The following is a 17296-nucleotide window of genomic DNA, read 5'->3' as shown; positions in this document are numbered from 1 at the left end:
TACTTTTGATGGTTCTTTGATTGTTTCTTTGTTTGATTAATGTAATAGATGTAGATTTGTGTAATTGATAATACTAATTTTGATGTTAATGCTGTTATGTTCTGAACTTGATTAATTTTCTTTGGTTTCATCTTTGTATGTAATTATTTATGTTTATGTGTACAGTACAAGATACGTTTACATTCTTCCAGTTATTTCAATTGAAGCCCTTCTTTTCATGCCATTTCTTTTTCTATTCAAATTTACTTATAATTCCGGTAATTTGGAACTGATTTAAATTAAACACTGAACCCAAAAAATCTTCTGTTTAAGTTATCTCGGAAAAACTTCCTAACGGACCACCATAGAATTTTTTCGCTAATAAAAAAAGATTCATTGAATACAGAATAAAATTCCGAACTGAGGACCTCTGTACGTTATAATTATCAATTTTATCACGCAGCAAAAATGTGAAGATCTATATATATAAAAGGCAATGTTCGTATGTGTATCGCTATAGATTAAAAACTACTGGACCGATTTATGCGCGAATTTTTCAAAATGGTCCGGAGAAAGTTTAAAGTTGTTGAAATCCTCGATATGAACAGTAAAAAGAAGGTTAGGGGTATTTTGAACAAACTACTGTGTTTAGAGAGTAGATTGAATTAAATCTGATAGGTAGTGCTGTTCTGACAATTGCATTTTTTTACGTTGTGATTAGAAAGTGGAAGGTTAAATTTTGTGAAGTTCCGTAATGTTCAGTTTTTTAATGTTTTATCAAACTTTCATTTGCGTTCATTTAATTTATATATATATATACACAGACATACGTACATGCATACTTAAATACATACAGTGCTTCGCTATTGCTGGATTTGAGCAATAGCAATAAAATCTAGCAATCGCGAAGCATTACCGGGTTAGCTAGTAAATATATAAAATTGATGCAGAATAAAATAATAATTTTTAAAGTGTTATTTGTAAATAAATTAACATATGTATTTTTTATAGCCTGTCCCTAAATTTTGGCAACATCACATTGTAAGTAATTAACATTTACAAAACGTAAATAGGGAACTGCTGAGTGAGATTAACACAGACGTGTTAAAAATACACTTATTTTTTAGTAATTGAATAAATAGAATATTAAACAGTAATTAACGTTAGTAATTAGAAATAGTGAGTAAATACTATGTGTAAACATTAAATAACGTAAATAATTAAAAATGATTTTACTTAAATAATTACTAATTTATAGGAATTTTCACCACAAATGTAATTTTCTGAATAAATTGCGCGCGCGCGCGCGCGCGCACACACACACACACATTTTAATATTATGCAATATTTTCATACAACGTTTAAAGAATACATGGTCATAACTGAAAGTATCCTATTTTATTACATACGTAAGCTATTTTGTATTTTACCATTTATATGTTACAATTTGTAATTAATGTACGTGTGTTATTTGCTTCTTTCAGCTGAAAACCCGTACACGTGGTTACAGCAGTTAAGTAAATTAAATATTGTTTTATTTTTATTTTTTGTTTTTATTTTCTAGAAAAAAAAATTTTACTAAACATTCTTTGGCAACTATTTTGGATATCGGAACACACCTGGTCATCGTCTTATTCTTTATTGAAGACCCAAATGGGCTTATTTCAAAAAGTGATATATTTAATTTTTCATTTTTTAGGATATAATGTTTTTATAGGCAAAGTATGCAATTTCATTCTTTTCTTATTAATTATACCCATTATATTCAACAATGTCTATATTTTACTGTTAGTAATTATTTAGTAGGATGATATCACTATTTTTTTAAAGTTTTAATAGATATTTTAACAATTTATCGACATGTTTAATTTGATTTGACTACGCAGTGGCATAATCCGTGGTGTTTTATTCTGCGTCCGATTTCGTGTTTGTGAGGTTGAAGAACTTGGTTCGTTCCTCACTTTGTTCTTTCTGAAGATATTTCCTAAAGAGAAACCATGCTCTAAAATAAATTAAACTAGGTTAGTTTTGGATCTATTCCAAAATATAGTGGTATATTCTGTCTTTCTACTTAATTATTGGTTAGTATAAAATACGGGTTTTTTTTTAATTTCTTCCTGAGTCGTAATTTAGATAGTTTTTACTTAATAGCGGAATGTAAAGAAAAACAATTATTCCCAGTAAATTTTTATAGAAAAATTTACTGAATGCATCTAACTAGTACACGTACGTGGTATCCGTAATACAGTTTTACGATCGGTGTGAATATATTTGTATAATATGTAAAATCACGTGATAAAATTTATGAAACTCGTTGTAGCTAATTAATTTTCTCAATACATTATGGACATTGTAAAAGGGGAAATAATATTTTATAACATAAATATAAGCTTAGTATATAACGGAAGGTAGAATACAGTGATTAATGAGGTGAAGGAAGTGTGCATCGGGATGGCAAGCCGACATTAATTTTTTATAGGAACGATATAAGTGAACTAGAATAGCTATTAATCAAAATAATTTTTAGTTGTTCGCAACGGTATTTAGAGTATGTAGGCTGTAAAATATTACAACTAAAAGTAAAAATACAATATTAAATTAATATGGGTGCGTTCTTCTTTATTTCATTTCATTTTTACTGTTTTTACACGTATTACCATAAGAACATTAAAAAGTAAGCTAAGAAATCACTAGTTCAATTCTACTACCCATTGGTTGGAATTTGTTTCTCATCTCAACGTTTCATTTTATACTTTTCAAGATCATTAAATATTTATTATGTTACGAGACTCTTATTCCTGTTTAAAATATATCATTAAATTCCAGCTTTATCAAAATGTCAAAGAACTTTTAATACACCAAAATGAGTTGTCAGTTCTTTGATACCGGTTAATCCGAGTCATATAGGCTGATATTTAGTAAAAAATTCTAACCTTTTTTTACGTTTACGAGAATCTTTATGAATATCTATCTATCTTTGATAAAAATGTGAGCAGTTATTTCTAAAAAATAATAATATTAATCTATCTTTCGAAATGGACAATATAACTATTTTCGCGTTACTCAGCATAATAATTTGGATACGGTAAAGAAATTTATTTTGCTTTCAGGTTATAGCATTTTAGTGGTTAGACTAAGATGGTTTTTTTTTAACTTCTCTACTCCCCTGGGCCGGACCGACTTGATGGTATTACGCCACCCAGGGGAGTGTCCGTTACTCTAATAGGCCCTCCCCACCTACCGGCATGGCAGGTCAGGTCTACCGGTTGGCTCTTTTGAGATTGTTTCCCTTTTTTAAGTTACTTAAGAAAATCTAACAGTCAACCCAAGGAGTCCTCAGCGGCTCATCGAAACCAGCACACCTCAGCATGCTGGCTCTCACCGCTGAAGCTGTCCACCCAAACTACAATCTAAAAATCCATATTCCTTTCATCTATAATTTTTTGTTTAAGGACTGACCTTATGAACTCTACAACCTTTCTCCAATTTTCTTGGTTTCAACTTACAGCCATTTACAGACATATAAAAAAGTAAAGAGTATGATCTAATTCCTTAGTGGTTAGAGTACTAAAGTTACGTTTAGATGGTTTTGCTTTAATATTGCGAATGAATCTGAAACAGAAGCTAAATGTTCATAATAAAGCATGTAAAGATGAAAACCTTTGTGTGTAATCATATACAACATTAGATACACATGAAATTAATACAGTTTTACGCCTTTCTAATAAACATTCAGGATTTAAATTACCATAATTAAACGTAATATTACAATCTGTTGGCCAGTGGGAAGAAGATTGTAATAGCCAAGGAGGACTATGTCACCACAGTGACATATCAAGTAATTTGCTTGGTGAGCAACTTACAATGCGTCTGCTGGATTATCAAAGGATTTGTTGTAATGCCAATTGGTAATTGAAGTGTTTTGTTGAATTTCAGAAACTCTATTACTTATAAGTACTTTCCAACTCAAAGAACGTCCATGAATCCAGCAAAGTGCTATTGTGGAATCCACATGTAAGTGTATCTCATCAAAGTGTATCTTTAACGTAGTAGATACCTGCACGAATAAATGTGAAAGTATTAAACAACTACAGAGTTCAAGTCTGGGTGATGTGATTTGGTTTAAGGGGGCTAGTTTTCATTTAGAACATAGTAGATTAAATGTTGGCGAATAAGGTGCTGTAAAGGCAACAACCGTAGCCCTTAATAGAGGCATCAAAAAATCCATGTATAGAATGAATTTTACTATTATTATTAAAATGTATAGTTCTACTTATCTCAAGTGACTCAAATAAAAATAGTTGATTATACAATGAAAGCCATTGTATTTATTAATGGTGTGGGAAATATTTCATCCCAGTCAATTTTGAGTTGTCATTATGACTGCATAAACTGTTTGTATAAAAATATAATAGGGCAATGAGTTCTAAAGGATCATAGACACATGCTATGATGGAAAGAATATTCCTTTTGGTATAAATTTTAGAACTATTAGAATGAGATATTTGGTTTTTTTTTATCTGACTTGTTCCATAAAACTCCTAGAGTATGTATGTTCTGTTCTTGTTTAGATAATAATGATGACAAAATATATTTAATACTAATTAATAATAACACAATAAGTATTATGATGGAAGGTTATTATTATAACTTTAATTTTTTCCTGGAAAATAGATTATCAATTTAATTCCTCAGCTAGAAGGCTCTCCTCACTGCCATCACTATCTTCAGTGTAATTGTCACTATTATCACTGTTACTACATAAAGAGATAATGAAAGATTCTGTTAGAGAATGTATTAACGATTCTTGGATTCAATATTCATCTGCAATATTTTTAATCTTTTCACAGTAAGGTTTCCAGTGTTCATCACTCATCAAATTCATTTTATCTTCACATAGTTTCTGCACTTCTGACATCTTAAACGTTGTGTTGTGGCTTGCAACATGTCTTTTTACTTCTGATCATACCATTTTGATTGGATTTAAATCAGGATGGTAAGGTGAAAACTGCAGAACTTGATGCCCATTTGTTTCCAACAACTTGTCAAATTGGTATCGTTTTCTGTAATTTTTGTTCAACTTAACTGGTTCATGCAATTGTGGTTTAAGCATTTGAGACTAAAATGGAATATGATGTTTCTGTAGCCAAACAGTCATGTCTTTATTTTTGCTTGATGACACTAGAAGTTTATCAGAAAGGGTATTATACAGGGATACAGAGCTTTGTCAATAACTACTACAGACTCAGGTTAGAAACTAATTTTTCTTCAGCCCATTTCAAATAATTTCTAGTAAACTCATTAAAATAGCTGCTACACTATCATCTTGGATAAACGGATTAATCTTTTCCATAGCTTTGTATAAAAATATATTGTTTGTTAAGATAATTAATTTATATGTCATTGCTAAAACAAATAGATAGATGTTTTAAATTAATTCCTTATCTGATTGATGGAAATTGGAATACCAATCATACTAAAATCGAATTTACTGGAGAGATCATAATATCGGTTATCAACTCGATCTCTGATCCATCCTTCAACCTTTCTACATAAAATGACTGATCTGAAACAGAACCAATCATCGTTCTGATGGTTGATGACTGCTTTTCTAACTGAAATAGATTTTGGAAAGGGAAAGAACAATAATCCTCTTCGGGAGTCTTCTTGTTAATTCTCACATAAGACCATCTAAGCTATACAGCTGTAACTGCTACCTTTACCTTCAAACTCTCCTTCCTTCTGCAGCAGCATACCCGCAGACTCTTCTGTCATGACTGCAATATCATGACAGTTGAAGAGACCCATCTCAACACACATGGTCATACTCCACGGTATTTGCCAATGATCTCTTTGACATATGTGCAGTCTAACAAAAGATTGAATTTTGGGGATGGTACGAATATATAAATTGTACTGCAATGATGTAAAAATGTATTGTTGTATTAAAAATATATTACTGTAACTGTGTTGTATTAAAAAAACATATTGTTGTAAATTGTAATGATTTACAAATGTATTGTTGAATTTCAATGATCTAAAAATGTTTTGAAATGAAAAAGAAATATATCATAGTGTAAGAAAATATTTAACAATAAATCAGAATAGATAATTTAAATGTTTATTCATTATTTGTCACACCTTCCTTTCCACCATTCAATCTTAGATCTGTAAGCTAGATAAGAGGAGAAAATGCAACAAAACAGATGATTATCTGTTCCAGGGACAACAATTGGCCATGTGTAAATAAGCTATTGTGAAAATAAGACATGACTATATTATTACAAGCTATACAAAGAAAAAATTATTTTAGTCCACAGATTCAAAGCCCGAACCTAACTCAGTAGTGCAGGTTTATATGCCAGTGTCTTCAACAAAAGATTATGAGGTAAAAAGGATATATGAAAAAATAGACGATTTAATTGTGAAAAAGGTGATTATTTAGTAGTAATGGGAGAGGAATGGGGATGAAAGAAGTTGATGGAAATTATAGACTTTGCCAAAAAAAAATTAAAGAGGAACTAGACTTGTATAGCTTTACAATAAGTAAAAAGTAGTGATATGGACATACATGGATGAGACCAGGAGGTCCTGGCTTTGGTAATGTAGTGGTTAGGCAGATAGTTTAGAACCAAATTATGGTCTGCAAAATGCTCCAAGATGTAGAAATTGATTTTGATCACAATTTAGTTTATGAAATGATGTGTTTAGTTTATGAAAATTTGAAACCTTAATATCAGGAGTAGTGTTTGTAAATTTGTACAATAATCAGATGTCAGGAAGATATTAAGGTTCAAATTTCCTTAAAATTTTAAATATTTTACTCCATTCTATATTATCAAATACTTTCTTTAGATTTATACATCAAATGCGAATGAATTTATTCTTTTTAGGCCTGTTTTCTAAAATTAATCTGAATGGCCTCTCTTGTACTTAAAGACATTTTGCATTAATCATCTCTTTGTTGCATTTTTTAAGTATACTGGTCCATCTAAACTACTACAGCTGATTGTTGCTGGATTGTTCCTTACTCATAGTTAACAATCATGCTAATATCTTTGCCTACTCCAATCAGGAGATACTTCCTATTGCTTTCAACTAGGCTCCCAATCCATGGGACAAGTGACTTTTTGTATTTTTCCTTAAAATGTTATTGTTAATATTCATGTCTGTTATTACATTTCAACTGTATACATGTCTTCATTTTTTTTTTTTTTGCTTTACATTCATTTCTTTCACTAATTCTTTCTTCATTTTATCTAAAAAAGGCATATTCCTTTTCTTTAGCATCTAACTGTTCAACAGCTTTCTTGCAATTGCTAATGATATCATTAGTTTTTCTATTAACAACTACCTCAGCCTGAGTCTGTGCAAGACTACATATACCTCATCTACATATCATACATAAATATCCTCATTACATTGGCCATGAGGAAGGAGGTGCTTATTTTTACTAGTTGAACATATTGCAATATACTCATTAAGAAAATATAAAGCATATGTATACGAGAATAATGGTCATCTAGATAACATCATGATACTATTTTTTTTTTTAATGTACTATTTAAATAGAAATTTGAAATCAATCAACAGTAATGTAAGTATGTATAATGTATATGTTTTATAAAAATTATTATTGTTTACCTACAAAATGTTTTTTACACATTATAGACTGCTTCATTCAGTCTGGTACAGTAGTAACTAGGGGTAACAAGGGGACGGCAGGGCTGAGGTTGATTATATTAGCAATATGTAACACTGCTTCGTTTACATTATATTTTACATCAATAATTCTACAATCTACAATAGCATTACAATTTACATCAGTATCCTACAATTAACATCACTGACATTACAGTTTGATTCAATTACATTTTAGTTTATATCAGTAACCCTCTATATAATATTACAGTTTACATCAATGATATTGTAGTTCACATTTATAACATAATAGTTATATATATAGTCTCGCAGTTAACATTGATAACTTACCAGTATAACAGTACAACAATAATTCACATTGGTTTAGACAGAATGCTCAGAGTGATCAAGTTTCTTGGAGTTTTGAATCTCTGAAATCTCACAATCATTAATTCAGCAAGACACTTGGTTTACCATTTCACGATTATTACTATGTTTCATAATATTCACAATTTACATCATTTATGAACTCTAGTTATAGCACATCAGAGCTGAATTGACCTTACTAGGGCATCATAGGAACTAGGTGATTGGAACCATCAGGTTCTTATCAGCTAGTCGTATATACTCTTATAATTTTGATAAGCATGGCCTGTCAGTATAACTATATAATTAAAGTTAATATACAAAAATGCACATCAATTTTAACACAACAGTTGAGGCCACCAAATTGACAGAACGTTTACATTGATATAATTTTATAACATATGACGACAAACTGTTTGTTATGTTTTAACAAATATCAGATTTTTTATAATCTACATGTGAAGTTTTAATTAATATTACAAACAGGACAAATATGAGAGTTCCTGAAGATGGAATTTAATTCTGAAAGTGCTTGAACGCATCAAATTCAATTGTTGGTAAGCAGTTTTTTGTACATTAAAATTAATTGTATATTTTCTTACAGGCATTTTTTCATGATAGAGTAAGTTAGTCTGCAATGTGAAATTTAATATTCCTATTCATATACATAGTACATGAGCACATACATAGTATTCCTATTTGTATTCACATTTAATTTTCCTAATACCTAGACCCCGGAAGTAAACTTTAATTAAATTTAGTACTTTTTCAAATAATCATCAATTCTGTATTCTGTTTGTATAACCTAAAGCAATTACTGAGTACTGAAGCAGCTGTTGTAATTTTTAAAATAACTTTGTGAAAATCAAATAACATATTTATTTATTTTCTTTTGTTGATTCAGTATTTGACGAGTGATTTCTCAGAGGTTCTAACTTCTCATATAATGATAATAGGTAAGCTATTGCACACAGGTTCTGACCTGTTACACTCCACCATTGCTGGTATGCAATGCAATGCAACACACACCAGCAATATACAACAGTACTCAGGTAGGCGGTAGCTATGATGCATTTCTGTTTTCTATTGTGGAGCATATTTTTTGCTTATATCCAGAAAATGGTTATTTTTTTGAAAATAATCACAAGAGGCAAAAAGTGTTTCTTGTTTCTTTTTTATCGTTTGGAATACCATCATTAGAATTTGAAAATAGTATAATTTTTTAATTTGTCACTCAGTGTAGCACCCCTCTCTTCTAGATAGACAATTTAACAAGTCTTTGTTACTTCCAGATCAAAGACATGGTCCATTGAAATGGACCAGTAAAATGGTCATCTGGATCTCTACATCTCATGCCAGCAGACTTTTTTCTTTGGGGTTGGATGATATTGATAATCTATTCTGCTCGTATTGGCACACAAGAAGAACTGAATTATTTGATTCCAAACCTGAAATAGTGTATTTTCTGACAAAACCTTTTCGTGTTTAACCGTGTTTTTCTTAAAAGCTAAGTGAGATAGAAGTCTGAAACCACTTTTATTCAATTTCATAGATCAACAACCATAAGGATGCATAAAATTTACCCCAAGAACATTAGTACGATTTAATTTAACAGAGGGAGCAGAAAGCAGGGCTAAATGTTTCGTGAGCTCACAACGAACCATTTTCTGACCTATGCTTATATGAACTTTTTTTTATTTTTTGCTATAGAATCATCTCCTGAGAGATTGCAGTGCAATTTTGAATCATTCAATGTATGTATATTATATACAAAACTGAAAGAAGCAAAATATTTTTTTATTTTTTTTTGGTACATTTATTTCAAGAAGAATAAGATTAATTGTCCCAGAAATCTTTCTGAGTGTAAAAGGTTACATCTTAACAACAATGAAATTATGTTGTTCTTTTAGGTGTCAAGGAATGAGATAACAGAATTGGATTCTGCAGTGCAATAGTCTTATCTTCTGTAAAACTCAGGACTCGGTCAATTTTTACTGGGTGATATCAGGAAAGGGAACGTAATCTGTTTCATAATCTAACAGATTGTTTAGTGCCCCAATGGACAGTCTAATTGCAATTTTAATAAGATAGGCTAAGTTAGACTATTATAAAAATGTTGAGATTTAACAGGTGAGAATTAAGTGTTACCAAAAAATTGATTAATTTTATTTTTATCTAACTTGGATGTCAAGAGCTATGATCAGAAGGATAGTTGATGAGCTAAAGTATGGTGTTCAGTCACCATACTAGAAATAATTTTACTAGAAATATTGTAGCAGTTTATAAGAAAAACAAGGTAATTTCCCTATAGTTTGACCTATTAAAGGAATTCATAGAAACAAAAAATACAAAATATACTTTTATTGACTTTAGAAAAAAATATCATATAACAATTATTAAAATAATTTATATTACATAACTTAACATAAAATTTAATTAAAACTACAAATATCTTAATTTAACAAATAAATCTTGAGTTTTGAAGTGTATAATTTAATTCTAAATTAAATTATAGTTAAATTAACTGAAACTACCCTTATAGTTATTGTAATGTAATTTGTAGAGGTAATATAGCACTATTGTAATTTTTAAAGAAACATTTTCAGTAACTGGTAAAAAGGAAATCATTTGGCACCAGCATTGCTTACCACATTATTTATTAACATTATATTATTTATGACTAAAAAATTTGTACATATTTATAAAAAACATATATTTATGTACTGCCTTAAAAATGTATCAAAACAGTATTAAAATTAATTACTAAAATCTAAATATTATCACAGTTGTCCAAACATTTATATTTTTTTTATTTTGTTTTACATAATTGTAAAATAGAAACAGCAATACACAAAATAATTAAGATTGTTTTATACCATAGTTTACTTCATATGACAACTTATTTCAATCAAAAATACTTTCCTAATTAAACAAGTTCAACATGCTATAAAAAGAAATACACATAATATATTACTTAAAAAATTGTATTTTATGAAAAAAAAAATCCTTTTTTTCTCATTTTATACATAGATAATTGTATTTTGAAGCATCAACTTTAAGGCCATTAGAAAAACTATGCAAACACTGTGCAGTTGCTCAGAGAAATGATTCAGCACCGATTAACTTAAATGATCTTAAAGGAATCAGTTTTTAATAGGATATTTCCTACCAAAATACTGGCCAAAATTAGGTTATTGAACCATTGGCATTTTGTTCATTTGAAAGTTGCAATTCCTTAATACATTATACATATTTTAAATGTTAAAGTAAAAGTGTTATTAAATCCTATGAAATTTTATATAATCAATAGAACAGTATAAATTACTAATTTTTTAAACTGATTAAAAAATATATACTTAATTTGTAGACAATATCAGAAAAATATTAAACAAGAATTTAAAATCTGCTAAATATTTATAGGATAAGTTGGTTAACAAATTTGCTACAGATTGAATCAAAGAAAACTGGAATTTAGTTTTAAATAATTTAAAACACAATGTAATGGTATCTAGCAACAAAATTTATATTAGGTTATCAGTTAATACACATTTCTTCAAATTTAAACAATGTCTATGCTGCTTTACAACAGTATAAAGACATAATTTGTAAATAAAGATAAATGAAAAATGTTAATTAGCATGTTCTTTTTAAGAGAATTAATGTATGAAAGGAAAACTAATTTAGATATGTTTCTAATCAATAGTAACATAAAGACTGTGGAGGTAAATAAAAATCCTATTAAATTTTTGATTATGTTGAAACTGAATTTCAAATAAAAATTAGTCTTAAATATTTGTTATTTTAATTATAACATCTCCACTCTTTTCAGTAAAAATGTCCTCTATGAGCTACACTTCTTTTATGGCTGTAATTAAAATTGTATGAAGGCATTAAAATTCAAATCAATCCCAAAGATGATAATACAGTCATGCTCAACAATGGTAAGCATCTGACATACACAATATCCGATAATAGCACACATTCAATACATTTTAAAAATTGAGCAAAGTAGTTTCCCATTTATTATCATTTTCTGATTACACCTTTTGTGCTTTACACATTTCTATGCACCACAGCCATGAAAAAACTGGTATTGACAGTAAAACAACATTTAATTGTGTAAAATTTTACCTTTCCATTGTGAAGCTCTGTTTTATTACATCAAATCTATAGAATAGACTTAAATTCAATACATCTGAAAAACTTTAACAATACCTATAGCAGTCTGTAACATTTATTTTTATCCTATAGCACCTTCATGGATAATAATAATTTTGTAAATAAAATTTTAGTTATTTTTCTGAATCTAATCTAGTGTTAGAGTTACGTAGAAAGTAAACTAGCAGATAAAAAAATTAATTTTAAAACTGATGTTAAAATTTATAAAAAATGATACATAAACTCTTTAGAAAAGATTAATAAAACTGATAATATAAGATACTTTATTTTAATAGGAAAAACATAAAACTGAAAAATTTAGTATTTAAAAACTAATTAAAATACTAAATCTATGAATAAATTTTGCGGAATAAACTGCATTCAACTATAACGTAGGTAATTCTGTTACTCTTGATTACAAACATATCTAGATTTTTTCTTTCATATATTAATTCTTTTAAAAAGAACATATAATTTAACAATTTCCATACATTAATTTTATTATTATTAACACAGATTAATTTATTTATTTTAGTATTACGTTAAAATTGATTACTGCTTAGAAATGAATGTTTTCTTACTTTACTTACAATTTTTACCTTTAATTAATGATTGAAATTTATTATTAATGATTGACTTGTAACACAAGTGATTTGAAATTTTTGATAATTTTTTTTTTTACACTTAGTCAAATTAAGTTATTACTCTCAAAAGCTTAGGCTGAGAATCATCTTCCAAGTATTGAAATAACAGTTCATTGTTCTCTCAGATATCTGTTCAACCAACTAAATCATCAATGCATGACAAGTTTATTTAAATCATTGGTAGCTTTGACCAAGCTTAATTCAGCTTACTAAAAATATACAGAATGTTATAATTGTTTCCGATACATAACAGTATAATAAACATTCTCTTGAAGATAGATATGCAGTTGGTAGTATCAGCAAACTTAAGAGGATATTGAATGTTCTTGGCTCTAATGATCAGGCTTAATTGAGGAAGATGCATTATTCAATTATAATTTCTCAAATCAATAAAAGAATAAGTTTTATGGTATTTTGAGACATCTCAAAAAATATTTCAATAAAACTTCCAGATTGAATATAGAATTCTGATATGAGAAGCATTAAAGAGAGGTTCATAAAATTAAGAGGAGATGCATCTGCAAAGTTTATGAAATCACTGACCAATGACGGATGATAATTCTAAAACAAGTAACATTACTAGGAATCTGAAGTAATTAATTTGTCATGCCAAGTGTAAATTGCAAGTTCCATGTTCTACAATCACAAACAGTTACAATCATTTGTACAGAAAGCACAAATATGCAGCAAGCATATTTGAAAGAATGCTGTGTTAGAAAAAACAATAAGCAGTCTAAAGAAAGCACTCAGACAAGTTTAAAGAAAATGGGCTAAATTTGTAATAAATGTACCATTGCAAGTTCTATCGATCAAGATATGGGCAGTCATTTATTGCTCCTCAGCCAATAAAGTAACTATGAAATTAATTTTTTAGCAGAATGTAGTTACACCACATTAGGGGACTGGAAGTCAAAACCTACCTTGATACAACCTTTACAAAATGTGATGGGAAAGATAGAATGACCTGAAATCATGGTCACCACACACATTAAGGTAGTGTTTAATTTTTACTAGTGGATTAATGTCAAAAATAGAATATATAACTTTGTATTAACAGACTGTGTTTAAGGTATATTTGAGAATTGCTATTGCAACCATCTCTCTAAAGATGGCATTCCACACACAGGCAGAAATCTCTTAAATATGCTATAAGTCACTAGTCGATCATATAACATTTATATTGATAGTGGTTAATATTGATGACCATAACAAAAATGATGATTTTGGATGTGAAATCAAACCAGACTTCTCTATTTACAGCAGTTTGTTAACAAACAATTTTTTATGGAACATTTGGTACTTCTATTTTTTGATTAAAAAGTATTGGTCATTTAGATTTAAGGAATAATTTATAATATTATAAAGTTCATAATCCTGGACAGAATTAAGTAATTCTTTATTTTTATGTGAATATGTCTGATACTTTTATTGATCCTCCATAGTCTGCTTTAAAAATATCATAATATTCAACATTAAATTAAATTTCCGATAATATGAAAACTGTTTTTTTTAGTAAATGAAGCAACCATGATTTGATTTTACACTTACGTGAAAATGCAAATATAAATACATTACTGTTATGTTTTCCTATATTATGAAATTGTTTTCCTATTACCTCTGTAACAATCATATTTCATACATATAGTAATTTCACACTTAATTCAGTCAGTCTTCAGAAAATCAAAAAAGGAAAAATCCTATCATATGTCTACATTATAAAGTATAAGTCAGAGGTAAGCTTTGCATATTTTTAGTTAAACCAGCTGTGTAAAAGTGTAATCACAAAAGTCAACCAGATTACCTTAAGTAACTGAAATTTTATTATCTGGTTTGAAGCCATTATTTGCAATAGAATAGACATAATTTCATACTGAATAATTTTGAAAGCATATTATTTCATTGTAAGATAATTATGAAAAATTCTTTAACCATCACTAAAAGTATGGGCAAATAAACTTGATAAACAATTATAATTTTGATAAACTGTTTACTATTTATGATAATTGACATAATTTTTGTATAAAATCTTTGTTTTTCACTTTTACAAAAATTTCAATATTTTCTCAACATAACTAAACTAATTAAATAATTTTAAGTATTTCATACAATTCCAAATATTATTTAATACTTTTAAAGAATATAATAAAAGACCATTTATTAACAATATTGAATTTATTTTATTATTACATGCAAGCAAAAATTTATGAAAATTCAAAATTTTCTAATAAAATATTGCTTATTTTATAAATAAAAAGGGAAAAGAATAAAAGTTTTGTGAACAATAATATTAAAAACTGTGAAGTAATGGAATTTTATGATGAATTATGTTAATATTTTTCAAATAGGATTTATCACATAACACTAAATCTAAGATTGCTGATTAGCTATACATCTGTCATGAGAAAAAGCAAGATAATTAATATGACTAAAAATTATGTGAAACATTCAGTTATTAACCTAATTTCACTTTAAAATATGAAGCGAGTAAAACAAAAAAAACAAATTTTGGGATTTTTAAGAGAAAGAAAGGTTTAAGGTTTTAACATTTTTCTGAGAAGTAGCAGGCAAATGTAAAAAGGTAAGAAATGATAATATCTTAGATACTATAATAAGTATAGCAAAGTATAAACTTCATTACAGATATATGGCTTTCATACCAAAAGAATGTATTTCTTTTGAAATAAAAAAGACGATGATGCAATGATATGACAGAGGACACTCAGAAGCAACTAAGGATAGTAGTGTACTTTATGTTATTCTTTAGGACAGGACTCCGTAAACCATTGTCCAAAAATAGATCTACAGTGATGACTTAAGAGTTATAGTTTTTATTAAATAATATTAGGCACAACTAACATTACCCAAAACATGAAGCTAATCCTAACATATAGGCATGTTATCTGATCTACTAGGTGATGAATTTGGGGATAAAAAAGCACAGTAAAGCTAAAAAAGTTAAATATAAAAAACATAAAATAATAGTAACTGAATTAAATTATTTTTTAAATAAAAGAAAAAAACTTGCACTTTAATTAAAAACAAAGATATTAATAACACTTTAGCAAAACTTAATCTCACCAATAGCTAATCTTAAAATATTATTAATATTTAGAATTATTTTTCTACAAGTGAATGAGGTAAAATTATGGTATTAAAAGACTGAATGTATTTTACCAGCCATATGGATGGTAACTATAGAATCAACAATATGGTTGACATCATGATGGCGGGAGGTAAGGCATTTGGTTGTGCTTCATGGTGTACATTGATAGCGCTGTTCTCTGCTTGTCGACCACTAAGGCCAAAATAAATCTCTAGAACTTATTTTAATTTTTATAAATAATTAATTAAAATTGACTTATTTTTATAAATAAGTGAAGCTATAATTTTAATGTAACTCAAATATATACATAAATTTATGATTTATGGGTAGGCTAATCAATTTACCAGTAATAAATGTTACTGAAATAGTGTATATATATATACACATGCACACACACACACACACAAAGTATATATAAAATAGTAAATAAATAAAAATTGAATTATAAAAATAATTTTTAACAGATTATGGTTGTGACAGTAAAACAATTGTCATGATAGTAAAATAGGAAAGAAATAGTCTATATATATTATAAACTACGGTATTATATCCGTTAGAAAGTAGAAATAATTGATGAAAACTGTTGAAATATTGATTAAAAGTGAAAATATAAATCAGTCATAACCATTACTAATATTATTAAAATGAATTTATAAATATTCTTGTGCTTAGGATTTCAGAAAAGTTTATAATAAACATTACTATATATATCACATATTTAAAGAGCAATTTTTGTTCAAAGGTAACATGAAGAAATTATAAAACACCTAAAGAAAAACAATAAAGTTTATCATAAATGTTTAAAATAACTTTTTATATTATAACATTCATATTCCGTTGTTGATCCATTTCAAATTGATGTGTATCTGTACAGTCTTCACAAAATTCTTCTTCATTAATAAGAATCTCTCTCCTATATTGTCTTCTGAAAAAAAAATAAAAACTTTTAACAACATATTCCATCTAATGAATTTTTAAAATGACTGTAAATTAGATTTTGAGCATTCATTTGGGAAGTAATCTAGCAAACTGCATCCTACTACCCCATTAAGAATTATAATTAAATTTAATCAAATTTTAATCAACTTTCTCAGAAATTTCTGCTTCCCCGTAACATTTTTATGGATATTTACAAAGAAGGCTTAACAATGGGCTTACATTTGAGTAGCATAATGGCAGAAATATTTTTAAAGTACAACCAGTATTAACAATGAAAATAAAATTATGGATTAGATATGTTGATAAGATTTTGGTAGAATTTAACAATTAATTTAAAACATTATATCTTTTTGTAATATTACAAAACCAAGATGTTTTCCTAAAAATACTGAACACATTTTAGAAGACATAAGTAATACATTTCACTTTTTAGGAATGAGCATAAGAAGAATAAAAATCGATGAAG

The 17296-nt window shown here is 27.9% G+C and overlaps 1 protein-coding gene across 2 annotated transcripts in view; it reads right to left on the bottom strand.

The window, feature by feature from the left end:
* The window catches only part of LOC142321873 (uncharacterized), a 220921-nt gene that overhangs the window by 154664 nt on the left and 48961 nt on the right, over nucleotides 1-17296 (bottom strand). The window contains exon 3 of one of the 2 annotated variants that reach the window (XM_075360342.1): nucleotides 10333-16816. The exons of the other annotated variant lie outside the window; for it this stretch is intronic. Coding sequence (XP_075216457.1) covers nucleotides 16705-16816 — 112 coding nt within the window. The 3' untranslated portion in view covers nucleotides 10333-16704. Of the gene's footprint in view, nucleotides 1-10332; nucleotides 16817-17296 lie in introns of those variants that run through there. 2 annotated transcript variants of the gene reach the window in all.

Source organism: Lycorma delicatula, chromosome 3, assembly GCF_047948215.1.
Source record: "Lycorma delicatula isolate Av1 chromosome 3, ASM4794821v1, whole genome shotgun sequence".
Taxonomy (NCBI): domain Eukaryota; kingdom Metazoa; phylum Arthropoda; class Insecta; order Hemiptera; family Fulgoridae; genus Lycorma; species Lycorma delicatula.
This window is presented reverse-complemented; position numbering and strand designations above follow the sequence as displayed.